Consider the following 27,568-nt stretch of genomic DNA (forward strand, 5'->3'; position numbering starts at 1 on the left):
TATTACATATTAGTATATCTATAGTATATATAATATCAAAATATGATATAATTATCATAATGATATAATTTTTAATTTCTTATTTTGCTCTTAATAATTTTTAATTTATAAAAGAAAAATCATATAATCTCAAACATCCACTACTAACTCATTAATTGCAAGTTAAAATTATCACTGTTACCTTAAATTGAATATTCTAATAAAAACAAAAAAAATATTATTTAAAGTTTATCCAATAAAAAATATTATATAAAATACACCAAATACAAAATGTATTCTAATAATACAAAATAAAATATATAAAAATTGAATACTTAATTAAATAAAATAAAATTGGAAAAAAAAACGAAATGCTTATCCATATAGTTAATATAAATTTAAAATTTAAATAACGATACTAAAATATTAACAAATCCACCAACCAAATTAGCCTTAAACCCAATCTACATAATAAAAACAACAACGAAGAGTTTTCCTCGCAAGGTTAATTAATCGGTGAAGATCAACAATGGTGGCGACGAACGTAAAAGCAGAAACCATATCTCTTATGGAGAAACGTAGTTTCATTGAATCTGAGATGAACGCTATCATCTCTCGCCTCTCTCAGCCCGGTGCTCCTGGAATCTCCGGCAATCTCCTTGATTTCGAGGTTTTCTTTCTCTCTCTCAACTAATTTGATATTTCTTCATATAATTTCTTGCTACAAGTTTTAATTATCTTTTATTTGATTTAATAGTTAATTGAACTTGACGATACGGTTGTTGATAATTTTTTCTAGGGTTTTCCTCGTACGGATATTGATATTCCAGCTATTCGAGCTGAACGACGTCGTCTTACAGGTAGAGTGTTTCCTTTACTCATTATTCTTGTTTTAAGGGCTATAAACTTTTACGGTTTAGCAAGAAATTGCTATTTCTCCGTTTCTGCTAAGTTAATACTTGTGCTTTATATTTATCTTATAGTAATTTTATGTATTTATAGTTGTGTCATGTGGAGGGCTAGTCCCATCGAAAACTGTAAGGTTGCTTGTCTCGTGACTTAGATGTTATGAGTTCAAATTCTGGAAACAGTCTCGAGAGCATGACTGTGTATGTCTATGACTGTGTACGTCTAGCTTTCCCATACCTTACTAGGTGTGATGCTCGTATAGTGGGCCGCCCATAATCGTGTCATGTTTCATAATTTTGAAATGTCATATTCCCATGTCTGTGTCATATTGTATTCATGCTTCCTAGGTAGGTTACGATTAGTTACTCTTTTATGGTTTCTAGGTATATGGCAGTGTTTTTCATCTCTTGCTTTTTTTTATGATTTTTATTTGAGGAAATTTAGGGATATGGAATACCCAAAAAAACAAGGAGAGGAGTGAGTGGTAATTATGCATCTTGAAAAACAAAATCGCAGGTTTAGGAATGGTGTTACTTTGTTACTTGAACAACTGCTATTTTTCTATCTCATAATTTTTGTTTTCTGTGCAGAGCTGCGCAATGACCACAAGGAGATAACTGAGAAAATAGATCAAAATATACAAATTTTGCATTCAGCAAGGCTTGGAAATAAATCATCGCCCTTCAAGAATTCAGGTACCAGCAAAGAACCAGTGTTATATGACTTGCCTAGATTAACTTTTGCTTCGAACTGATATTATATCATGGAAAGTTGTTTGCTCTTGAAGACAAGTCATTCTCCATCACCTATGTATAATACAGGACAACTCATAAGATGGACTTTATCTTCAGTAGTAGCTATATGGTGTTTATTCATTTCACTTTTGTTTGTGGGGGGAAGATATTGACTCAAAAAATTATATCACTTGGGCTATACAAGATAAGATGCAGCAGATAGCTTGTTTTCAATTAATACGGAGAAAGGAATTTGTTTTATGTTGCTTACATATTTACGGTGACTGAAATGAATTAGATTGTGTTGAACTCATTTTTTCAAGCCTTTCAGATTGTCTTATTATGGTCGAATTTTTTATAAGGAACTTAGATGCCAATTGTTGTCAGTAAGTGCTGTAACTGTTGTCTAGCTCACCTCTTCCACCAAATTCTGGTTATGCCCTTTCTGTTTCTATGTCTTTCTTTTAATGTCAAGGCTATTACTAGCACCCTAGCCATCCTTATTCATTATGATATCATTATGGTTCTGGTTCTAACCTTGTACCTCTTTTAGTATGAGTCTATTCTTTCTGCATAGTTGTGTATTCCCTTCCTTCCTTGCCTACTTGTTAGTTCACTAAATGCAACAGTGAATTGAGATTAGGAACAAAGACGTTGTGGAACAACCATTTATTCCTTTTAAGTCACATATGGGATTCTTCCTCTTCCCACCCTTCCTCCCTGCCCTACGTATTTTGCTGATGTTGCAGCTTGTTTTGTGGTACATTATTATTATTATTGTTGTTGTGACACTTTATAAATTATTTCTTCATCATTAGCTTATGGGACATAATCAAAGTAGTTGTGCTTGTGCAAGCTACTTTGAAGAGATTCTTAAATCTAAACAACAGCTGAAGTCTTTTTCTGTGTTGAACCTGATCAACATGACAATTTGTACTCGACATATGATCTTCTAGTTTTGTGTTATATATCTTAAAAAAGGTTTCGCATTGCATTGTACTTTTTCCTTTTGGGCAAAATAATATATGAAGAAAAAGTACATAATAGGTGGACAAAAAATTCCTTTTAAAAAAACCAGAAAGTCAAGGGATGCCACCAACAGAAAGAGCCCTTTTAAATCCATAATCGTAAACTGACTAACCTCCCTCCCCATGCATCCTCCCTTATCTGTATCAGGACCGTGTCATCAGTTGATATCACCAAACAGACCCCACATAGAACCTGCAAAGCATTCCCACTTCCAAAACCAAAAGATCCTAGAAACCCTCCTCAACCAAATTGTTCCAACTTCCAAAGAAGCCGAACATAGCCACTGCTCTTAAATTATGCCAAAAATCTGATTGCAGAGCTATCATGCAGCCTTGAAATAATACAATGTAAGAAAAGGTGATTGTGTGTAATTACATTTTGTAGCTGAAATCACTAATTTTCAGTTTTTGTAAGGATTTTTTAAGTGTGGGCATCTGGCATTAGCTTTCTTCCTTTCTTATATCTTTTGTTTGACCTAAGATTCTTCACCATACAAAGAATAATCGAGGATATTTATTGCATGTTGAATGTTTTCTGCTTAGGTAATGATGATGGATCAGATACTCAAACCTCTTCAACTGTAGATGCTGTTGCATCAACACTATCACAAAATGTTCTTCTGAGGCAATCCCCCAACTCGATGGATGTTGACGTGTTAGTTAGTCGACCCTTTGCAATGGTTGATGAGATTGCAGATGCATCACCAGCCGCAGCGGATGGTTTACAACTTGGAGATCAAATTCTGAAATTTGGCAATGTGGAAGCAGGTGATAATTTGCTCCAGAGACTTTCTTCTGAGGCTCAGTCAAACCAAGATCATACAGTGCCTGTTGTTATCATGAGGCAGGGCACAGTCATCAACTTAACTGTTACACCTAGAACATGGCAAGGCAGAGGCCTACTTGGGTATGCCCGTTGTCCCTATTATTTTGTTCTTTATTACTCCCTCTGCTCCCTATTATTTATCTCTAGGAGAAAAGAATTTGTTTATATTTACTTGTCTATTTAGAAGTTCAAGAAAACATTAATAGCTACTTTTCCACTTATGCCCTTGGCATTAATGTATAATTTTATAGTAAGAGAGATAGTTAATGGAGTAATATTAATGATAGTTAATGGGGAGATAAAGGATAAATATGAAAAAACAAAAATAAATTTTATGGGAATTAGCTATATTGGTATGTGTGCTTATGTCCTAAGAGACATAATAGGGAAAAAGTAGTTATTACTTATTAGTGTGCGTTGCCTTTTAGCATTATACCAGTTTTGTTTTAGAGAGTGGGTAAACATAAATAAGCATAAAATGCTATTCCTGATACTTTTGGTTGCTTTCTTAAAGTCTAATGCCCTAATGAACCATTTCTACTTGTCTGAGATCTTAACGAAATTCATGTTTATATTGGGTATGTTGTCAAAGCTAATTCAATAAATTACTAGAGTCTTCATAGGGATTGGAGATATTTGACATATTGAACTTTTTTATTTACATTGAAGGTTATTATTTTTATATAAACTTCTAGAGGATGTTTATCTTACATCTTAACTTCACCATCACCTGAAATTCTACCTTTTCTCTAATGGTCTTCTTGAGCTGCTTGGGTTGGAGATATTTGATTTCCTTGATCCTATCTTTTTATTTTATTTGTTTTGGCGAAGGGGAATGGTAGACTTAAAGCAACTTGGCTTAGATCTGATTACGGGATCAAGGAGCTCCCAAATGTCCCTGTCATGTGATCTCCGTGTTTTTTTCATTATAATGTTTTATGGGATGACATTCTACTTGCGACTTATGGTCATTATGTTTCATCAGTATCACTAAATCTCATCCTCTATATTGTTTTTGGGCTGATATCTAGCTCTTATAGTGCTGCTGGTGAGCATTGTCCTCAATCACGAATACTTTGTTTAAGCTACCTTGCAATATTTTTGCTTGAAATAATTGTTGATTACTCATTCTGGCAGGAAAATGTCATATATGATAAACCTACCAATCGATCTAGTATAAGTCATTACTATACATCCTTGAAATAAACTTAAATGTTCTGGCTGAGTTCTGCACTTCTGGTAATAGCAAACAGACAATATAGAAATCTTATTCCTGCATCCAATTTTCGACACTTTCACTTCACTTCTCCCTTTTATGGGATGAATGTAATATCTATGCACTATCAATATAAAGACTTATATACAGTCAATACATTATCTATCATTCATTTGTATTATTTTAAAGAGTCAGTGATAATAAAACATGAATGGTGGATGAATCAGTGATAATGTATAAAAGTTATACTGTCAGTGCATATATGTTTCTCTCTTATGGGATAATGGACAAAAAATCACTTATTTCTTCTCTCTCCTTTCCCCCATAAAAGGATTGTAGAATGTGGGCGTAGGCGATGAGGTGTAGGAGGAACATTGTTGTAGAAAAGTATTCTTTTACCAGACTTAGTTTTTTGATAGACAACAATTACATAAGTTAATTCATGGCTAATTCCACTTGGTAAAAAAAAGGCTTTTGTACTTGTATCACTAAACTAGTTGAGCTGCCACTATTACTGATATGTAATATATTTACATTTATTGCTAATATTCCTTTCTCTCAAATACTTGCAGGTGTCATTTCCGGATCTTGTAGGTGGTGCTATGATGTGTTTCATCTCATGATGGTGGTGGTGATGTTTGGTTGCTTGTTTGTTTCTTTTTGTTCTATTTCTCTATACAGTGTTCTTTACCTTTTGTTATATGTCTTGCTAACCTTTGATTGTGCTACTCTTGCTAAGATCCTATTTATGTGATGTTATGAGATAATAACACTAACCTTTTATTGTGGTACTCTTGTTGATTCAATAACACAATATCCTATCAACAAGACGTTGGTTTAGTAGCGTAAGACTTTGCTAAATCTCCAGAATGATCAAAAGGTTAATCGCTCAATTCCTGGGAGCGATACTTGTCAGGAAAGGTAGCCACGGACCTCAAGAGTGATTAGTTCCTTATCAAAAAGGGAGGATGTCATAATTGCAAATATAAATCAAGATTCCTTACATTTTGCGGATGTTGTGGAGACAATAATGTCATCATATGCAGTGGATTATATGTCAAGAGAAATCACGTATGGTCCATAGGATTGAAGATTAAAGTCTGATGATATTAATTTTTTCCTAATATATTACTCATGGGTGATTAATTGATTATTAAATCGATTTAACAGAGTAACTTGCATGTCTCATACTTACTGAATTGTTTCTGAAATAATGGGTTTTTCTACGAAGGAAATAGAAAAGGTAATTATTAGAGAAGAGAAAAAGATGTATGTTCTAATAATATATGAATTTTATATGCTGTTATTACACTATTTATCAGTTATATTTAATCATTATTGACCATTTAAAAAAAGTAATTTAAATAAATGATAAAAAATGTATTAATTATCTACATATGTTTATACTAATATTGCATATATATTACGCTTTGTTAGAGAATGGCCTATCTAATATATTGAGATGCTATGGTTGTAGTTTTTCAATGGAACATTTCATATTTTTTTTCCTACTGCCCTTAGGTCAGTTGCATTTGCCTTAAATAATTTCGTTAGTATATGGTGGTTCGATGGGTATCATAGGAGAGAAAAACAAATTCAATCCAAATAATTTTGGCTGGTTGGGTTTTACTTGAAACAAATTCACATCTCACCTTGTCTGCTTCTTAGTCCTCTTCAGCTTTGGTGAAATAAGTTTTGAATTCTATAGTAACCCAAAATTCTTTAATGTTAATTGAGTTAGTGATGTATGTGATCTAATGAGTTGACATTTATATTAGTTGCAAGTTTGGTTTGTTAAGCTAACTCCCAACTTGGTTGACCTATTTTTTCTCATATGTTTTTGGTTGTCAATATTTCTAGTCCATGTTGGTCTTTACTTAAAACATTCAATTTTTATTTTCTCCAATATTCTTTGTTGAACAAGTAGCAATTTCTTTTTCCAATTTCTCATAGCTATATGATGTTGTCCTATCCTCCTCATATTGAAGTATTTTAGCATTCTAGATTTCACATATATTGTTTGCGATGTTATCCACTTTGGGCTAATAATTGTAATATGCTTTCACTTATGAGTTAGACTCAAAATTATTGAGATAAGTCCAAGACATTAGACATTTCTCTTTCAATTTTGTCATACTAATGTTAAACTCACTAATTGTGTGGTGCATTTGGCTAATTCCCATGTAACACCTCTAAAAGCCTCTAGTCCTTAAAGCACTTGATGAAATTCTTCTAAATGTAAGGTACACAGTTTTTGTGATTGACATGTGGCATAACCCAATAATTATTTATTCCAATTATTTTCAATTATCATTTATCTCTGAATCCACCACATCATAAACAATGACATAAAATTGGTTATTAGTATCATGTCCAATAACAGAAAGGAGTTGTCCCTCATAGTATCCTTTGAAAAAGCATCCATCCAATTCGATCATAAGTCTACATCCATTTTTTGAAACATTCCTTACATGTAGTAAGTTAGATAAACATGTTAAAAAGGATGGTGAATCGGGAATATGCTAGACTTCCATTGTAGCAATTGTCCAAGGTCACTCTTATGCACTTCTTCTAATAAATCTCATAGTTGAACATATCGTTTCTTCCTTGATCTTTTAATAGTCTCTCTACCCAGTTTCAAAGCCCCAATGACCTTTTTTGTTTGAACGAACCATGAAGTCCTTTTTCATCAAGCTCACTACTTGCTTCCTCTTTAAATCAGGTTATATGATCAACCTTGCCCCCATTTTTTTACAACTCAACCTATCACATGCGCAATAAGCCAATCAAGCATAATCAGAACTTGCACATACTGTCTTTGCCCTCTTTAAGTCATTCATATTTCTTTTGATTTCTCTTTGAAGGAAAATGTTATCGTCTTCCACTGCATTCTTAAACAATACCAGGTTGACAAACTTCATTTTAATCTCAAGATGCATATGTCCAATGCATTTCCTTCATCATCAGTAGGAACAAGAGTATGCATATATTTATTGTTTGATTCATATCCATGTTGATGTCCTTCACCTACTGAATTCTTCTTTGAGGTTGTACCTTTTTCTTTATTTGATTCTTCTTTGGGGTTGTATCCTTTTCTTTAGAGTTTTACCATTTTTCTTTAACGGATTCTTCTTTCGGATTGATTTTCTCTTCTTTGAGATTCTTTTCTTCTTAATACTTCCTTCTTCAACTACTTGGTCATGTACATCTTTAGGTGGAGCTTAAGATATATCTTCAAAAACAACTTCAGATATAACTTCAGGTACAACTTGAGGTATAACTTCAAGCAGATCCCCAAGTACTTGTTCATGTACATTTTCAGGTATTTGTTAATTTTCTTCATACAGAAATAGCACATTTGAATATCACTATCATCTTCCACATAGTAACTGGTTGAAGTTTGTAAAATGAATCATCACGATTATTCAATTTACAATTGTTATATGCATATAACTTAATGTTTGTAAAGTATGCATGTAACAAAACCGGACAAAGTAGATACAAAATACAAGATAAACTAACATCATGGTCAAGAAAATATATTAACAAAACCAGACAAAAATGAATCTTATCAAAAAGGAAAGTATATAAAAATAGATAGTGGACCACATCAACACACCATGCACAATCATGTATCAATAAACAATAAAATAAAAAACTAAAAATGATATTTGAGACCACATACATGTAAACCAACAAGGAAAGTATGTCACCATTTTGGGAACGCCTTTTCACTTGTTGTTTTCGAATTTGGAATTAGGGCTGGAATGTCGACCAAAACAGATTAAGGCTTACCCGTAAAAATGAAAAAACAAGAGAGTTTGGAACTTATCGCGGGTGAAGAAAAGGATTAAGACTTATTATCATTTTGAACCAATATATATTAAAAACTTAATATAAACGACATCGTTCCGTCGTTTTCTGTTAAATTTGAGAAAAAATAATTGGAATGTTAACATATTGCTAACCTGTAAAACATTCCAGCGAAAATTCTTCACATATGGCCATGTATGTAGTTAATGTTCCACATAAGTGATTTTGTTAACGTTAACAGACATGAGGTAATGCTGAGAGTAACATAGATCTATATTTTAAAAGTTGTGACTGAAATGACTTGATGCTTAAGAAAAACTAAAATGATTGGTATTTACTTATATTTTAATATAGATTTGTATTTTTTCCCATTGATAAATTGATTGGCCTAATCACCATTAGCATTGTGGATAAATAAAATTAATCCTTTTGTTGATTCTCAATTTAGACGAGTGAGTGTAGCCTAGTGAGATTTTCGGACAACTCTAAAAATAGACTCATTTTGAGTTTGATTGTTCATAAATTAGGATAATTCTACAAATTCTTATTATGTATCTTCTATTAAGCTTAAGATGATTTAACTCTCTTCTTTTCATCATAATTATTAGTTATTTCACTTATCTGATTTTCTGCCCACCTAGAAATTAAAATTCAAACAATTCAATATTATCATACTTGATCTATATGAAATCATCAAAACTATCTAGGATCTAAAATATAAACTAATTCCGAACGATGATAGAGAAAAAGGAATCAAATTTGAAAAGAAGGAATGGACCAACCTCTGACTGTCCTGACTGTGACGTCAATCCACCACCACCCCTTCATCCTTGCAGCTCATTTCCAGACATCTTCTCCACTTGGCCCATGTCATTTATGCAAATTTAAAATCTTCAAGTAAAATTTGCATTTTTTTGAATCATAATTTTTCTTTTTGCATTTCGAACATTTTGATTAGGAACAAAAACATATTTCCACCCATTAACTTGACCAACGTGTTTTATTGATTGCCACCATCACCTTGTCTTGAAGCTTTTGAGTGAACTGCGCAATAAAGTTTTTCTCACTCTGATTATGAGAATAATTTTTTTGGCCTAATTAAAGGTATCTCTTCACCCTTCTTAGATAAAAACTAATCCTTTCGTGTCTACCCCTTCCAATAAGTGTCATTTTCATGAATTGAATCTTTGACTGTTTGGTCAATCTAAGGATCCAGTAAGGCAGTAAGGCCTTACTTCTGAATAAAATGACACTAATCCATTCTATATTCACTCTAATACTACAAACTGTTTCAGACAAGTTGAAGGTGTACAAGCAAATATACACTGTTTCACTAAAAATCTACAGAGGAAAAATCATCAGAGAAGAAATAACATGACATAAAATAATATGAGACCTTACAATAATTTCATATTAGATGCAATTGCATGTGTTATGAAAGACACATTCAGCAAGGTTTAATTTCAAAACCAATGCTCAGAAGAGTTTGAGCAGACTCTATTGCTTTCTCACCACCAAGGTCCAAGGCTTCCCCTTTTAATTCTCCCTCTGTGTCGACCGACCATCGAGTAGAAGTTTTCTGATTTTGCAGAGAGTCTGTTCTTGTGGAATTTAAATTGTTCGATGAAGAAGGTGTTGTAGCAGCCACGAGTGGCGCAGTTGGGGGGCCATGTCGTTTCTTGGCCACAGGCATATCATGGTCATGTACTCCATTGTATGTTATGATGGCTGCATTTGTGTTATCCTTAGCAGTCTCAATGTGCTTTCGAACAGGACATCCAGCAGAAGTGCATCTGTAGTAGTTTCTGAAAATTCAAGCCATTGATAAGAAGGAAATGAAGATATTTCAAAGGACAAATTAAAGAAAACAAAAAAGGAGGCAACATTCCATTTCCATATGAAGAAAATAAGGGAATTTAAACCTTTTAAAAATATAAATTGTTGGGAAATAAGTCTCACATCACCTACCTCGTTCTCTTAGGCATGGTTTAAATACCTATGGACTACTTCTCTCGTTACCAATTGATTTTGAGATGGAACCTTAACATGGTATCAGAGCCGACAGACTTTTGTGGATGGGGCATGTTAGGAAATAAGTCCTACATCATGAAACTTTAACATGGTATCAGAACTAGAGCCCAACTTCTTTCCAGTTATCATGGGCCAAAAAAATGCCTTTTAATCATGGGTCAAATGTAACATTTTACTTGGTCCGACAGACTTCTATGGATGTGACATATTGGAAAATAAGTCCTATATCGCCTGTCTCATTCTCTTAGTCACCTATAGGCTACTTCTCTATTGGCAATTGGTTTGGAAATGGAACCATAACATAAAATTAAAGAATTGCTACTTCATTGCTTAGCATCTGTCACCAACATTTTACTCATAGGAAGCAGCTCTTCTCAGTGAAGCACAGAAGAAAAGGACTACACCACCAACCAACAGTAATAATAGTTTATAATCCTCCTTGTTTTGGAAGGGATTAACTACTTATCATAAAAAGCAACCACTTATTTGTCTATCATAAATTATAGATTTGTCATGTTTTGTGTCCTGTGTGCCAGGTGGTTTTGAACAATAATAGCAAATATATGTCAGAGTTGTTCCTGGCATCTAAGCCTGGCAAAGAACTGAATCCACAAGCTATAAAAAAGACGGTCCAAGCATTATTTGTTGAACCCAGAGGAAAGACGTATATGCATCTAGAAAAAATTAATACCGTCGAGTTAGGTACAATTCCATTCCTTGCAGAGTTGCAATCGCGGCATATAATGATAAACTGAATACCCTAAACATACAACCTAATACTGGAAGTTATAGAAGTTCCCAGGAAAAAAATAAAAGCACCCATTTTTAGTACATTCTTTTAAGTCCATACAAGCATCTGACAGCAGTCAGATGTTATTCTCTTATTGAGTCATCACCGTTTACAGACATAGACTCCGTCCTACCTGAAACATGCTCAACCTCGACTGGTCCAATGACAACATCACGAAGGGTGGGTTCATGACTATGATATACTTCGGATGAACAAATCTTCTTCAAGACATCTGTTGATATTGTCAATACTAAGGAAAACTATTTTTGTCTCTCCAAAAGTTAGTTTATTGAAAAGATCTAGAGATGTATGTCAAGTAAAGGCACATATACTGACCCTTGATTGTGCGTACTAGAAACTACATATAGATCCTCAAACAAGACAATATTAAATGCAAAAGACAATGCATAACTAGAATAAAGGGGCAATCCATCACCAAAAAAAAAAGAATAAAGGGGCAATCAAATCTTGAAAGATGATCAGGCTCTGAATAAGAGGAGAGTTTTAGATTATGCATGTAAACATATACCTAACTTGGTAAATATGTAGTGCCAATGTATAAGTACAGCTACTAATAACATTTTTAGAATAACAAGTCATTGTTAAAAGATCTTCAGAGGTATATCAGTACAAGGCATATGTATTGGGCTATTGGCTTTTATTACTTTTATGTCAAGTGGTTGATGGTCTGGATCTGTGTCACATTCTCACATTTGGATTAGAAACTATATGGATTCCACTTAAAGTCTTGAACAATAATATTTTTGAGTAAAACTCCACTTTCATCCCCGAAAGGTAACATAGATCCATATCATTAAGATAGGACAATGTTTTACGTTAGCCGGCAACTGCCTAACACAACCTTCACCTTTTATCCAGGCTTAAGACCGGCTATCAATAGCATCAAACTCACATAAGCAGATTTACTAGAAAGTGTTGATAGGAAATTGGGAGTGCCAATAGTTTCAATCTAAGTGCGAATGTGGCACACCTATTGCTAATGTGGCCACAAAGTAACACATGTTAACTCCATTTTTAAGTGTGGTTAAATTTATTCGACACATGTGTCACCTAATGGCCATGAGAGCAACTCGATGTGCCACATTTTCACTCATTAACAAATAGAAAACATAACTAAAAGGGCAAATTAAAACATCAAGCACTTTGTGTTAGTTTTAAAATTAAATTCAGGTACTAATGTGAAATTGGCAAAAATTATCAGGACGAAGGTGGTTCTTTACTCTATTATTTGTATTAAATCATCCTAAATTTAATAGCATAATGTTTGTCTAAGTGCTGATAATGTTGTGAACACCCAAATGGCCAAAGGTAATCAAGAGATTGGTAATGGTGGCTAGACGTAAAAAACAGTGAAGAACATAAGTACTTCACAGTTTGGCTTACTATGAGTTTTTGAGGAATGAATTTAAAAGATCATTAAGACAAGTTTGGCTTTGTTCTGAAACTACAGTTTTTACAAGGAGGTTTGTATCTTTCCCGAAAAATACCATTAGTGAGAAGCTGTCAAGTGTTTCTTAATTTCTCCAAATATGACTCTGCATATCTTTGAAGAATTTTAAGGTCATGAGACAGACAAGGAAATTTTACCCAAAGACTCTTGACATACATATCCAAGCATATGGTTTTTCAGCTATTTGTTCAGGTTATGATTTTATGACTGCACCTCACCAAAACCAAAATCATGCTTTTATGAAAATATCCTTTAATTGTAAATATGAATGCCAATAATTACACAAGCATTTCTCTATTATGATTCCCCTATGCAAAACCACACTATCTTTTATTTAGATTTCAGACTCATAATGAAATTCTCTTTTGACCGAGTTCACATCTTGTCGACTGCATCTTGAAACTTAAGTTAATAGCAACCGTTATTGCTTGTTACTACTACGTAACATAAAGAAGCAGAACAGACAGAAACAGCATTTACTGGGAAACAGGAGTCCATAAACATTCCTTGCAGGATGTAGCTTTTCTTATAATATTCAAAAAGGAATGGCAACCCTTGGATTTAAAGCAACCAAGATGGCCATATATAAATTATAATGCATGTAAGTTTTTGTGCAAACCATGTCTTTAATTGATTTGACAGTCAATATACTTTGTATCTTTATTTTGGCCAATGGATACAACTATATAGTCATCATTCTTAGATATACTCAGTACCTTTTTATAGTTATCTTCTTAAAAGAACATGTTAAGCTTTACATTTTGTATATGATATTGATTCATAGAAAAATACTACTGTACATCATTTTACAAAGTAAGAACCGTCTCTTTGCAAGAAAGATTTCAAAATATCATTATATCTGTCACACTCATCCTATTCGTTGCAAATTAGGAAAAGATGGAAAGACTTTAGACTTTTCTTATTTTTTTAATTAATTTTTTATATTTTGTAATAGAGGTGTACTTTAAGTGTCTATTGTTTAGAGGTGTCGGCTAAGGTGTCCAAGCCAATGAAAAACATTTTTTTAGGAGAAGTGTCAATGTCTGAAGCATGTTGGACATGCCGACACGTCTACTGGGAAACCAGGCTCCATGCTTCTTTTTCTTCAGCCTGTTTGCTATCAAATAAATACATCTTCCAAGTTTTCATCAGATTCTATAATATCATTTTTTTAATTTAAATTTATACATCAACTAAATAGGGTGAACCACAACTCAACAGTAAGGTTGTTTGCGTTTCCATCTAGAGGTCATGAGTTCAAATCCTGAACACAATCTCTTCGCTCGTGCAATAGACTGCCATTTTTTATATGCATTAAATCTAAATACAACTCAAATTTCAACATTTTCATCCAGAGGTACTGATTTGTAAGTCAAAAGTATAGAATTCACATCAACATTAAGAACAAAACTGAAAAGAAAAAATGTAGAATTATATAGGCATGCACCTGGGATGTTGATTCCCCTTCACCATTTTTTGTCCATACTTGCGCCATCGGTATCCATCTCCTGATATCCCCACATCCCCTGCCGCATGTACAACAAGCTTGGGTTTCTTTCCAGGTTTTACCGGTGACTCCAAGCTTGTTAAATTACCAGTCTTCATTCTGGTTACCAAATTAAAGAAAAGAACATTAAACTATTAGATCCTGCCACAATTTGAAGAAAAAGTGCTTATGTATAAATTTTTTCCTGAAAAGGAAGTGAATTGAATTGAATTCATACACAAGCTTGCTTCTTTTCAGATCAGGCTCATTAGCATCCTCCTCCTTCAAAATAACTTTACCATTCCCACCGTTAGATGAGTTTTGTTGTTTCGTATCAGCACCAGCACTGCAAGGTGCTTCTTGTTTAGGTTCTCTTGAAGAAGAGGATGGACCAGAATCATTTACAACTTTGATAGGCTGCTCCGGAACACTGTTTTCTACGGTAGGTTTATTAGAAGGCACGAACTTACTTTCCCTACTGGAATTAGTCTTCTGTGAGGGATCATGACTATGTTGACTTCTATAAACAATCTCTATCACCTGACCTGAATGGTCACAGATATCAATCTTCTTTGCAGAACAATCCGAATGGGTACACCTGTAATAGCTTCTAGAACCTGTAGGACTCTTCACTCGCTTCTGACCGTACTTCCGCCAGTTGTATCCATCAGGTGCAGAAGTCCTTGCAGCCAAAACAGAAAGTGAGGTTTTGCCACCTTTATGAGTTTTTCTTTCTACTTCTGGCATATGTGGACTATTAACCTTCGGTGGTAGCAGCCTCTGTTCTGGTAAAGTTCGACTCGGGGCAGACGTTAATGACTGTGCAACAGAAGTTGGTGATAGCTCAGACAACGGACTTGAACACACAACAAGCTGAAGTTGATTTTCTTTCGACAATTGAGGCACCTCGACTTCTTTTACAATAATTTGCTTAGCACTAGGTCCAACTGGCTGCTGAGCATTAAATAGTGTACTTCAGCGCTTAACTGAACCAAATATATGTAGCATGTGCAGAACATGCAGTTTTCCTATGCTTAATATGCAGCAACAAATATTAATTATGCTAAGCATTGTTCATCAAGAGGGATCAACCAAGTAACTAGTAACTAATTACTTCATACAACTTGAGTTGTAAACTTGTACATCTCCCATCAATAACTCATAAGTACAACAATCATCTCATTCTTTATAAGGGTTGCATTCAAAAACCCAAATTCGAACAAGTTCTAGGAGCTCTTTGGTAGCTGTGCTAAAACATGATGACATATTTTATGAATCGAACAAAACAAGAGGGTTAAAAAGTGAGACATTTTAGTTTCATATGGAAGTTATTTTTTGTCCACACACTCAGTGCTACTCCCTCTATCCACTACTCCACTTTAATTGTCACTTCAACAATTTTCACTTTTTACATATTATCTGTCACTTTAGGAAATCAAGAAATATAAAGTGTTTTTTCATGTTTTCCCGATTGTTTATATTGTCATACATTAATTACTCATACTACTTCCCTTGAAATTAGAAATAATGTTCATAATTCCAATAGACATTACTATGGATATCTTAGTCATAATGCATCATTTGACATTATAGTTAACCCCTTCCATGATTATCTTAAATTGTGTATATTATGTTAAAGGTTTGTTTGTAAGTTGATTTTTGGAGTGAAAGAAAGGGAAATGAGAGGCTAGAAAGCCATCTTACAAGTGTACCACAGAGGGAGTGCCTTTGTAGTATTAACTCGAACTATATTGCAATTTCTATCATAAATAGTGGCAGAAGGAAAAAAAATTGGAAAAATAAATAAATCAACCCTCAATATCTTAAATACATTAGTTTCGAAGACAAAAACACACAAAATTCACACAACAAAACAAGGTTTCACATTCATCACTCAATAAATAATAGTAATAGTAACAATATCAACAATAATAAAATTAGAGTAAAAAATGTATGCAGTATGCACCAATGATGTATGAATTTTATATAATGTCAATGCATTATTCACTATTCATATTTAATCATCATTGACTCCTCAAAAAACATAATACAAATGAATGGTGGATGATGTAATGACATAAATCTTTACACTGAGAGGCTAGAGTAAAATTTTGGGGAATGTTAATAAACATCCTAATAACATTATTTTAGGAAGAGAAAAATGAAAATTTTGTTTTGTAAATTGATATTTTAATATATCCATAAGTGTTAGACTTAATTTTCAAGTCAATTTTTTTGTTTGTTTCGTATTAATAATGTCATGCAACACTCCTAACCCAACCCTAACCTTTTTCAATAAAATCTTTTTAAATAAAATAAACCACTGCCCACAAAACCATAAATCAAATAATAGAGTAAAATAAACCATAAATTATACTAACACCCTTTAGTGAAATCACACATTTATCCATTTCTATTTACACAAATCACCCCTATTTATATTCATATAATATAAGAACAATGTCTATTCATTATTGGTTTGTTACAAAATACACCAATCATTAACTCTAAGTACATGTTATTTAAATCATTCTTATAGTTATTCTAATGAAACAAAAAAATAAAATAATGAAGAAATCTCATATATTATTTGGATTTGCTTAGGTATATAAATTAAAATCGTAAAAAAATGGAAGAGTGATTTGTGTAATTTTAAAATTACCCATATGAGTGTAATTTACTTTAATTAATAATAACAGTAATAAATTGACTAACCTTACTTTCGGCAGTGTGATCGAGCAGAAGCGAAGAGGGAACATCTAGGGTTTGTAAATTGGGTCCCGCTTCATCGGAACTATTTAACTCGGCGTGATCCGACTCAGTGGTACGCGGTGAGTCGCTGACTCGTTTCTTTATCTCTCCTTCTTGTTTCCCCTTTTCATTTTCCTTCAAACAGTGTTGTTGATCAGCCATAGATAGAAGACTAACGAAGTAGTAGAGAGAAAGAGTAAAGTTTACAACCGATTTTATTCGTGTAAAAAAACGACACGTTCTATCGGGATTTCAACTTTCACAAAGGTTGTACCAGTTTTTATTTTCTTTCGTTTTTGATTGAGAATGTTTGTGTTCTCTTTGGGATATATGTCTTGGCCTTAATGATAAGTATTAATAAAAAACAAAATAAGGACTTTTTCACAAGATATTTTAAGGATTAATGTCTAGATATATGTTACTTTTTATCTTTGGATATAGAAGCATTTATAAGAAGATAGTAGCAAGTTACCAGTGTGATGCACGAAGTAATATTTTTTTTGTGCACGATTAACACATATTATATATATATATATATATATATATATTTATATGGATAAGAGTACACATGTTATTTATGTATTTATATAGTTAAAAACACATGTTATTTGTACATTCATATTGTTAAGAGCATATATGTATTTCGTTTATTCGCATGGTTATAAACACATATGTTATCCATACATTTGCATTACTAAGAAAACACATGTTACACATGCATTCCCACAGTTAAAACACACGTATTACCTATACATTCATATTGTTAAGAACACACGTGTTACCTGTGTAATTGTTGTAATTCTTTGTTCAAACACATAAGAAAATAAATGACAATTTCGAGTATGAATTTTCTAATGAAAATAGGAAACCGAAACATGAATGTGATTTTTTTAAAAATAATATTTTAATATTTGTAGAAAATAAAATGATCTTTTCAATTTCAAACTTTTTTATAATGAAAATAGGGAAATCAAATCGTAATATTATATGAGTTTTTTTTATTAAAAAATATTTACAAGTTATAAAAAGCTTTAATTTTGAATTTTATTTTTAATTATAATAGGGAAAAAAATACAAAAAATTTGAATTGTGATATTAAAATTCAGGGGGAAAAGTATCACAAAACTTTGATGAAGTGAAAAATATACTAATTATAAGAGTAATGTAAATGTTAAATGATATAGATAGATTAATGCAAATATTGAATGAGGTGAAACTGGATAGTTTTTTTCAATCTAAATTAAACACTACATAATGAATGTGAAAATATTATATTAAGGTTTTGTTACTAAAGTGGGATCATGAGATTTATATGTTTGCTAATCTGACAGCTCACCGACCAAGATTTATATGATGTTATACACTTACACCCATATCTGAGAGATGAAAAGTTAGGGGAGAGAAGAAGAGATATTAGTAGAAATGAACTAAACAGGAAAAAGAAACATAAATAGTCAGAATGTGAAAAATGATTTCAATCTCCTCTAATGTTCAATGATTATTATTTTTTAACATAACAAATCATTTGAGTCAATTAGTAATTAACATTAAATTATTAAAAAATAAAATGTGTAAAAAGTAAGGATGTGGTATGAAAATGTACATAATAGTAGCATAGAACATTTTAGGAGGGAAAAAAGTGAGGAGAAAGTAATATGTTGCATGAAGAAGTTTTTATTATTATATACATTTTTTATTAATAGATATGATTTTTCTAATAATAATGACATGATATTTGATGAAAATACCCAATAACCTGTATTATTATTTTTATTACATATGCAAAATAATTAGTATATTTCAAAATTTATTATATATTTTTAAGAGTGTAATATTTATGGATTGCTAGTAAAAAGTTGTATATAATTAGCATATTATCTATCGTTTGTATTACCTTTTTTGAAGAATTAATATTGATAAAATATAAATGGTGAATGATACAGTAACAATATATAAATTTCATATTGTCATTACATAAAATTTATTTATTTTCAATAGAAATTTATTTATTTTTAAATGAAATGATTATTAGTGGTAAAAGGTTGTACACTTGTATTTGATCTCCAAATATCCAACTAAGCCAAACAAGTTTAAAAGTTCGATTTTTATGAACAACCATTATTGGAATGGTAAAAGTGATTGGTCCTTAATCATAAAATAATAGAATACCCTTGATTATAACAAAAAAAATATTATGATAGATAAAAGTTTTTTTATTCATTTGTTTTTGTTGTAGTTACTAATGTACAAGAAAGCACAAACGACCTAATAATGTATTTTTATAGGGCCCTAATCAGTAATGGAAAACCAAAAGAAAATTAGTTAAACATGTTTGGACTAATGACTATATTCTAGAATAGTACAACTATTAGTACAACATGTCTCTTTAATATGATCTACCAAGTGTAGGGTGTAGATAAACTATATTCTAGATATTTTCATATTTTCCTTGTTTAAATTGTAAGATGGTGCTGAGAATGAGTCAATAAGTAAATAAATGAGGAATATTCAGTAAATTCTTTTAGTATTTGATTTAATTTCTACTAGTACAAGAAATTCTCCTAACATTTGGTGCTTTCATCTTCTCTCATCATGCCTCCCAAGGCCTCTAAAAAAGATCTAGAAAACTCCATATCACACCTCCTTATGGAGAAATTTTTGGAAAATCAAGAGCAGCAAGATGTTAGGCATGTTGCTATTACTACTGTGTTACACAATATTACTCATAAACTTGCTAGAATATCCTTTCTTCCTCCCATGACTATATATCCCGTACATTTCCCCCCTCATCACCCTTCTTCTTCCCACCTTTCAATCCAACCATCACATCTCATCCCCCCTCACCAAACACCCATGTCCACTAGCCCCATCCCCAAATGCACCACTATTCTGTCCCACCCCCACACCCTCAACCACCCTTACACCATGGACCTCACATAACATCTCAACCGCACCCCCCAAAATTACAACTCATTCTATTCGACGACTCCAAACTGCTTGACTGGATTTTTCAAGCCGAGCAGTTTTTTCAGCTTTATATGGTACCCTCACATTAGTGCCTACCCATGATTTCCTTCTATATGCATGGAGAAGCACTCATTTGGTTCAAGTGGATGTTCCATGATTCCCTTTTACCTGACTCGAATTCCTGTACCAAGGATTAGGAGAGAAGATTTGGCCCATCCTCTTAGACTAATCACCAAGCCGAATTGTTTAAGCTAAAACAATTTGGTACAGTTGCTGAATATAAACAACAATTTGAGCGGTTGTGCAATAGAATTTGAGGTTTATCATAGGAGATTATTCTCAACTGTTTTCTTTCTGGATTGCTGCCATATATTAGACGGGAATTGACTATTTTACGTCCAAAAACAATTTTTGAAGCTTTGGGGTTGGCAAAATTGGTGGAAGCTAAACTAAGAGTCTCTTCCCATACTCAATCCAAAACCTCACGTTTTGGATTCCAAAACACTCACACATACAACCAGAAACCATCACACCACCCTGCATCTCCTTTTCCCACCATCCCTCCCATTACAATTCATCGTTTATCCACTACTCAAATGCAGGAACGACGGGCCCAAGAACTTTCCTATAACTGTGATGAAAAGTTCTACCCGAGTCACAAATGTTAACCAAAAACGTTTCTACTACTCTTAGATGAAGATTTCCTTTCCCAACTGAACACTAACCCCCATATCTTGGAACCTACCCTTGAGCACTCACTCACCCTTCCCTCAGACTACTTAATCCACTTTCATATTCCAGACCAAGCCCTTGGGGCACACCTCTCTCCCAAGACTCTGAAAGTTTTTGGTGCAATATTTAGGCATAAGGTGATTGTTCTAGTTGGTACAGACAACTCATATAATTTTTGCAACCTAGAATTTCAAATCATATAAACTTGCCAATTACCCAACACTCCAATTTCTAGTAATGGTTGGAAATTGAGCACACACCTATTAGAGTGGGTTTTTTGATAATACACCCATTACTCTCCAACATCAAGAATTCTTGATCCTTTTTACTTACCACCCATAAAAGGGGCTGATATCGTCTTAGGTATCCAATGGCTCTGGGACCTGTTATATCATACTTTGCGGTGCCATCTATGCAATTCACTGTGGGTGCAACTCCTATTACCCTTACGGGTGAATCTGACTTTGCTGTCCAACCTTCAACTTTACACCAATTTTCTACGCTTTTTCAGACATATAATATCTCTACTTTTCATGCTATCACTATCCTACCTTCACATTACCTTAACCAACCCAAAGCACCACAACCCACATACACTCATCACCCGGACATACAAACAATTCTCACCCTAAAGATTACACGACCATCATTTCCCACTTCTTCCCCAATAAACAACATGCCATATCGATACCCTCACTCTCAAAAAGGAGGTTATGACATCAATGTTACAAGAAATGTTACACACGAGAATTGTGGTACCAAGTACTAGTCCATTCTCTTCTCCAATTTTGTTGGTGAGAAAGAAGGATGTGAATTGGAGATTCTGTGTTGATTATAGAGCTTTGAATGCCATCACTATTGCTGATAATTTTCAAATTCCAACTATTGATGAGCTACTAGATTAGCTCGGTGGTGCTTCGATCCCCCCCCTAAAATTGGCTTGTGCTCCGGTTATCATCATATCAGAGTACACCCTTCAGATACTCATAAAACTGCTTTCCTCACCTTTGATGGCCACTATGAATTCTTGGTGATTGCCTTTGGCCTCACAAATGCGCCATCTAAATTTTAAGCGGCCATGAACGATTTGCTCAGGCCATACTTACGTCGGTTTGTACTTGGTTTTTTTTATGATATTCTGGTCTATCGTGCTAACCTTGAGGATCATTTACTTCATTTATCTATTGTATTGTATTGGACCTTTGGCCTCACAAAGTTATCTAAGTGCATTTTTTGTGTGAATTCGGTTGGTTATTTGGGTCATATTATATCTTCTGCTAGTGTGTAGCCATATCTAGATAAAATCCAAGTGATGGCTGACTGGCTACTACCTCGTTCTCTCACGAATCTCTGAGGTTTTTTGGGCCTTACCGAATTTTAAAGAAAATTCGTCAAGCACTACGCCTCACTCGTTGCTCCTTTCACCGATCTACTTAAACATCAAAGTTTTACATGGTCACGAGAGTCTCAACAGGCCTTTATAAAATTAAAAATTGAAATGACAAAAGGTCATGTTCTAAAATTTCCTTATTTCGCTAAAGAATTTGATGTTGAAACTGATGCTTCATCTATGGCTATTGGCGTTGTTCTCTCTCAGGCAGGTTACCCAATGGCTTTTTTCAGTAAGAAAATATCGCCCCACATGCAACATGCCTCAGCCTATGTCTGTGAAATGTATGTTGTCACAAAAGTAGTTAAAAAAATGGCGTCAATACTTAATTGGTAGACCATTCAGAATTCTCACAGATCAACAAAGCCTCAATCATTTAATGACATAGGGCTTACACATACCAAAACAATAGAAATGGGCGACTAAGTTGATTTGATTCCAATATGAGATAAAGTACAGAGCATGTACCTCTAATAGGATGGCAGATGCTTTGCCCCGACTTCATTCTGATGAGCCAACAATATTCTCCTCACTCACTTCTCCATTGCCATCCATCTTGGATCGTATGTTGGAGTATTATCTCACACCATCCGAGAAATAGTCTATCCATAAAACAGAAACAAATTTATCTATGAAGCACAAATTCCATTTTTCTAATGGCTTATTATTCTATGCTTAGAGGATCTACATACCTGATATTGACCGAATTCGACATGAGTTGCTCACTAAATTCCATGTTGCTCCAATCTTAAGACATTCTGGTATTAAGCCAACAATGGCTCGGTTGGCCGCTTCTTATTACTGGCTAGTGATCTACAAACACACAAAGGCATTCATCAAACATTGTTCAGTTTGTCAATATAGTAAATATGTTTCGATAAAGAAAAATGGGCTACTACAACCACTTCCAATTCCGGATAAAGTGTGGGATGATGTTTCAAAATGGACTTTATTACCCACTTACCAATATCTCATGGTCACACGGTGATTTTGGTAGTTGTTGACTGCCTCTCCAAATATGCATATTTCATCGCACTACCCACCAAATTCAGTGCAGAAACTCTAGCTGGCCGATTCTTGACTGAAATCGCGCGACTTCATGGGGTCTCTGATCGATTGTTTCGGATCGTGACAAACTCTTCTTGAGTTCCTTTTGGAAGGAATTCTTCCATATCCAAGGTACTTCCCTCTACTTTAGCATGGTCTACCACCCACAATCTGATGGACAAACATAAGTGGTGAATTGGTGATTGGAGACTTATTTAAGGTGTTTCGCCGGCTTTGAGCCACAAATATGGTACCAACACCTCTCCCTCGCTGAATATTAGTATAACACCAATAAACATTCAACCATAGAGATGACACCATTTGAGGTGGTATACGATTGCAAGCCACCCACTCGCCTGGATTTCATGCACAACTCCACCGTCTCCCAATCGGTGACAGAATCCCTACAAGACCAACAACAAATCATTTCAATCCTTAAAAGAAATCTTTTTCGTCCACAACAGAGAATATTTCACAAGTTAACTCAGGGAGAGCAAATATTACCTTTAAGGAAGATGATTAGGTGCTTCTGAATTTGCAACCTTATCGTCAAGTCACCATTGCTAGACGGTCCTCCAACAAGTTGGCACCAAAATATTTCTGTCCGTACCAAGTGACTCACCATATTGGGTTGGTAGCTTATGAGCTTGATCTTCCTCCTTCCTCATGGGTAGACCCCTTTTTCATGTTTCCATCCTTCGGAAGTTCTATGGAGATCCAGGGGAATATTTTATTCTTCTTCCTGAAGTCTCACTATCGAAAAGGGAAGATCTCTCTTCACCAGAGAAATCACAAAAAGAGGGCTGACAAAAGAAAGCAGGAGGAAAATGGATGGAATCATCAAGGTGGGAGAGACACAAGGAAGGGATGACATGAGAGAAAACACACTCATGAAGGGTAGGCATTCTTTGAGTTTTCCTCTACTCCAACAAAATGAATCTCTTCTCAAAGACATAACACGAAACAAAAGTGTTACTCAAGTGGACCGTTGGGACCACCAATTAATTCTTACCCACTCATCAATACCATAGAATTCAATTGATAATCAAAAGCCATCACACGACCCACAATTGCAGTCCAGGTTCAATGCACCTATTAAAAAAATTGGCTCCACGTGGGTTCCTTCTTCATTAACAGTTGGCCAACGTACGAAAGTTCAATCAAACTTTCCAAAGGGGATTCCATGTCTGCCCACTTCTGCTCCATTATTCTCTAGTCGTGTGCATACAACCTGTACAACTCTGTCACATTGTCCACCATTGGATCATCCAACTGTTGAAGAGCAGATTTCATCAAAGCCTTGGGATTTTTTAGTTTCCAGCCCATTAATTAAAGCACCTTCAATACCATAAATTCAAAATTCATCTTTTGTTTCCACAAACATCCAACCGTCCGAGATATTGGATTCCTCTCCAACTCCCCTAATTGAGACACGTGGATCATCCAACTCTTCCATACGAGTTTCTCCACTTCCAATGGATAATTTTGTGAGTCATGCATGTATTGGGCTACCTCCAACAGTTGGCCCATGTGAGAATTTTCCAAATCCCAACCTTGTAGACAAGGTTGTTCATGTTGGGATGAGCAATGATAGGGCCCAAATCAGTAATGGAAAACCCAAAAGAAAATTAGTTAAACCTTCCTGGACTAATGACTATAATATAGAATAATACAGATGTTTGTACATCTTATCTCTTTAATATTATCTACCCAAGTGTAGGGTGTAGAACAACTTTATCCTAGATATTTTCACATTTCCCTTATTTAATTGTAAGGTGGTGCTGAGAATGAGTCAAGAAGTAAATGAATGAGAAATATTCAATAAATTCCCATAGTATTTGATTTAATTTCTGCTAGTACAAGAAATCCTCCTAACAATCCTTTTGTTGCTAGTTGGTTGACTCAACACACTAATCCAGATTTTTCACTTTTTCAAACTGAGGTATATTTTTATTCTAGAAATAAGTTTTTTCTAATGAATTTGCCAATTTGACAAGGTGTTGGATAAACTTTTGATCATTTAATACTCTTAGATCAGTCGCACTCCATTTTGATTATTGTTAATTTTTCAATATTTTTTCGCTATTTTTTGGTTGTTATTTTATTTTATATTTTCATAATTTGTCAAACTGTATTAAATCCAATAGACATTATTAAATACATTTTAATCGAAATTAAAATATTTTTAAGCTACTCCAAATGTTTTAATCTAGGTATTCACATCCAACTTGATCAAAAAACTAACAATTTAATTTCAGAAAATTGAAAGCTAATAAAAACAAAAAATGTTTTTATGTGGGTATTCAAATCCAATAGTTACTTTTATAAAGAATGGATTAGATCAAATTCCAAATTCATTTATATAATGAATCAAACCAATTCAAAATCCATTTATCACATTTTATTTATTTAATATATCCTCTAATTATAGCTTTGCCTTTAGTTATGATCTTTTGTGCATTTATTCATTTTTTAATGAAATATGTGTTGTCTTTTTAATTTTTTATTATATAATCAAAACTATTTTTCAAAAGTATCAATCATACACCTTGAATTGTTTTATACAGCTCAAATATTATAATCAATATGAGAATGAAACTTTTTCACACATCACCTTCCCAATTAATTTGCTTAAAAGTATTTTTTTCAACTAAAAGCCACAATAAATTGAGAACTTCATCCTTTATTAAATGAAGAGTAGTTACATCTTGCATATTTTAGAGACAAACTCAATTTAAGAGAATATTGTTTCTTTATTTATTTCCAATAGCATAATCTAATCCAATATGCAAGAAATACACCTCTTCGGTTAAGGTGAGGCACCTAAGTAGAGATCCTTCTAAAGAATATGCATTTTTATTCAAATGAGTTCAAGGATCAAGTGTGAGGCCTAATACTAAAAGGATACAAGTCCATTTACTTGAACCAATGAACATTAATTTTTTTTCTTCTCTTTATTCTTACCTATTAATTTTTTTGTCCCTCAAGATCTTCACACGGATCGCTATATTTGGCCGAGATCTTCTTTCCTCACTAACAACTGTCCAATCGCGTGGACTAAGTCTCACACGTGTGGCATGCGTGTGTTGACCATAGCCTAAAAAATAAAATAAAAAATGTTTAATTAAAAAGAATGTTGGGCCCAAGCCCGACCCGAACACAAGTTGAGCCGGCTGGTTGGCGGACGAGGTGATGGTGGTGCGCACGCGTGTGTGGAGGGTTTTTGTTTGTGTGAATCCTCACCCACTCATAAAATCCATTGTACCCCTTGGGGCACACCCCAATGTTGCAACTTAAGGCTTATAAAGCGTTTCAATTTCCCTCCTCCAAGCAATGTGAGACTTGGAGAGTTTTTTTCATTTCACATCCCCAAGAATCCCCATTAATGGATACTTTATTGTGCATTTAAACCACATTAAAACTCATCATTTTTCAAACAAATTCCAACAATCCCCCACTTGAAATTAAAAAATGATTTCTAGGAATTTATGTGGTCTCAATTAGACTGTGCATAAACAAGTGTGTCATGCGACTTGAACCTTTTCATAGTGAATAAGATCCAGATTTTACTAGAGTGGCTCGTATTCTTGAACTCTATCTCTGACATCAAACCACAACCAATCTTTTCAAAGGTGTATTATATAAAGCTCGCCCGTTAAAGGTCATGCACATCTATCATAGTATAGTGAATGCTCTAGAAATTTATGCCCCAAAATTTCATAGGAAGCGGCCCCCACTTCGACATTAATATAGGTGAGTCTATCAAGAGTACTCATGTATCCTATGTACTCCACTCCAATTGGAGTATAGATCTCATTAAGAATTTAGCTCATCCTTACATATGCTATAGGAATCACGCTTCTCATAATTTTATAGCATGTTCATTCTTATATCCCTTCATAGCTTGTTATTACCCATTGAACCTATTTCTTGGGATCTCTAGTCAGTTAGGTCGGGTTACCATCATGAGTGATCCTCGTTCTAAAGGATATAGTCTCATACTCTTAGAAGTATTATGTACTTTCTCTCTAGCTAGCCCTTTCCTCAAATGATCTACTAAGTTATTTTCAATGCATACATGATCCACGCTAGCAGCTCCTATAGAGAGTAATTCTCTATTGGTGTTGTGCTTACGATGAATTTTTCGTCTATTACTGTTATAAAAGTGGTTCTCAATTTTTGCAATAGCTGCGGTGCTATCACAATAGATCAACACAGTTGGGATCGGTTTTTCCATAAGAGAATCTCTACAAGCAAACTTCTCACCCAAATTGTTTCTTCACTAGCTGTTGCTAGTGCTACCATCGCAACTTCCATAGTGTATTGAGTCAAAATAGTCTATTTCTTTGACTTCCAAGAAATAGCCCCACTAGCTATGCTAAATATATAGTCACTGGT

General features: G+C 33.8%; 2 protein-coding genes across 5 annotated transcripts; one reads left to right on the forward strand and one right to left on the reverse strand.

Annotated features, from left to right (window-relative positions):
* Nucleotides 1–411: 411 nt before the first annotated feature.
* Nucleotides 412–5,571, forward strand: LOC109339549 (probable 26S proteasome regulatory subunit p27). The gene is made up of 5 exons (XM_019577008.1): nt 412–649; nt 779–839; nt 1,479–1,583; nt 3,194–3,557; nt 5,265–5,571. Exons 1-5 carry the CDS (start codon nt 509–511, stop codon nt 5,284–5,286), a joined length of 693 nt encoding a protein of 230 aa, XP_019432553.1. The 5' UTR covers nt 412–508; the 3' UTR covers nt 5,287–5,571.
* A 4,181-nt stretch (nt 5,572–9,752) lies between these two features.
* On the reverse strand, nt 9,753–17,344 carry LOC109339547 (probable WRKY transcription factor 32). Of its 4 annotated transcripts, none has more exons than XM_019577005.1 (4): nt 16,999–17,344; nt 14,522–15,234; nt 14,245–14,403; nt 9,753–10,310 (listed from the first exon to the last, which is right to left on the reverse strand). In XM_019577005.1, the coding sequence occupies exons 1-4, from the start codon at nt 17,194–17,196 to the stop codon at nt 9,953–9,955; spliced, it is 1,428 nt and encodes a 475-aa protein (XP_019432550.1). In that variant the 5' UTR covers nt 17,197–17,344; the 3' UTR covers nt 9,753–9,952. The 4 variants fall into 4 exon arrangements, with proteins under 4 accessions (XP_019432550.1, XP_019432551.1, XP_019432549.1 ...); XM_019577006.1 differs by having other exon boundaries at nt 9,753–10,298; nt 14,522–15,237; XM_019577004.1 differs by having other exon boundaries at nt 14,522–15,237.
* Between the last annotated feature and the right edge of the window lie 10,224 nt (nt 17,345–27,568).

Source organism: Lupinus angustifolius, unplaced genomic scaffold, assembly GCF_001865875.1.
Source record: "Lupinus angustifolius cultivar Tanjil unplaced genomic scaffold, LupAngTanjil_v1.0 Scaffold_81_19, whole genome shotgun sequence".
Lineage (NCBI taxonomy): Eukaryota > Viridiplantae > Streptophyta > Magnoliopsida > Fabales > Fabaceae > Lupinus > Lupinus angustifolius.

Bases quoted from the DNA above. Each gene is read 5' to 3' on its own strand.
- LOC109339549 (XM_019577008.1), top strand. From the start codon at position 509: ATGGTGGCGACGAACGTAAAAGCAGAAACCATATCTCTTATGGAGAAA. The intron at 650-778 runs GTTTTCTTTCTC...AATTTTTTCTAG, and splicing joins GCAATCTCCTTGATTTCGAG to GGTTTTCCTCGTACGGATAT. The intron at 840-1,478 runs GTAGAGTGTTTC...TTTTCTGTGCAG, and splicing joins TGAACGACGTCGTCTTACAG to AGCTGCGCAATGACCACAAG.
- LOC109339547 (XM_019577004.1), bottom strand. From the start codon at position 17,196: ATGGCTGATCAACAACACTGTTTGAAGGAAAATGAAAAGGGGAAACAA. The intron at 15,238-16,998 runs GTTAGTCAATTT...TTTAATGCTCAG, and splicing joins ATCACACTGCCGAAAGTAAG to CAGCCAGTTGGACCTAGTGC. The intron at 14,404-14,521 runs GTATGAATTCAA...TTTGGTAACCAG, and splicing joins CTGAAAAGAAGCAAGCTTGT to AATGAAGACTGGTAATTTAA.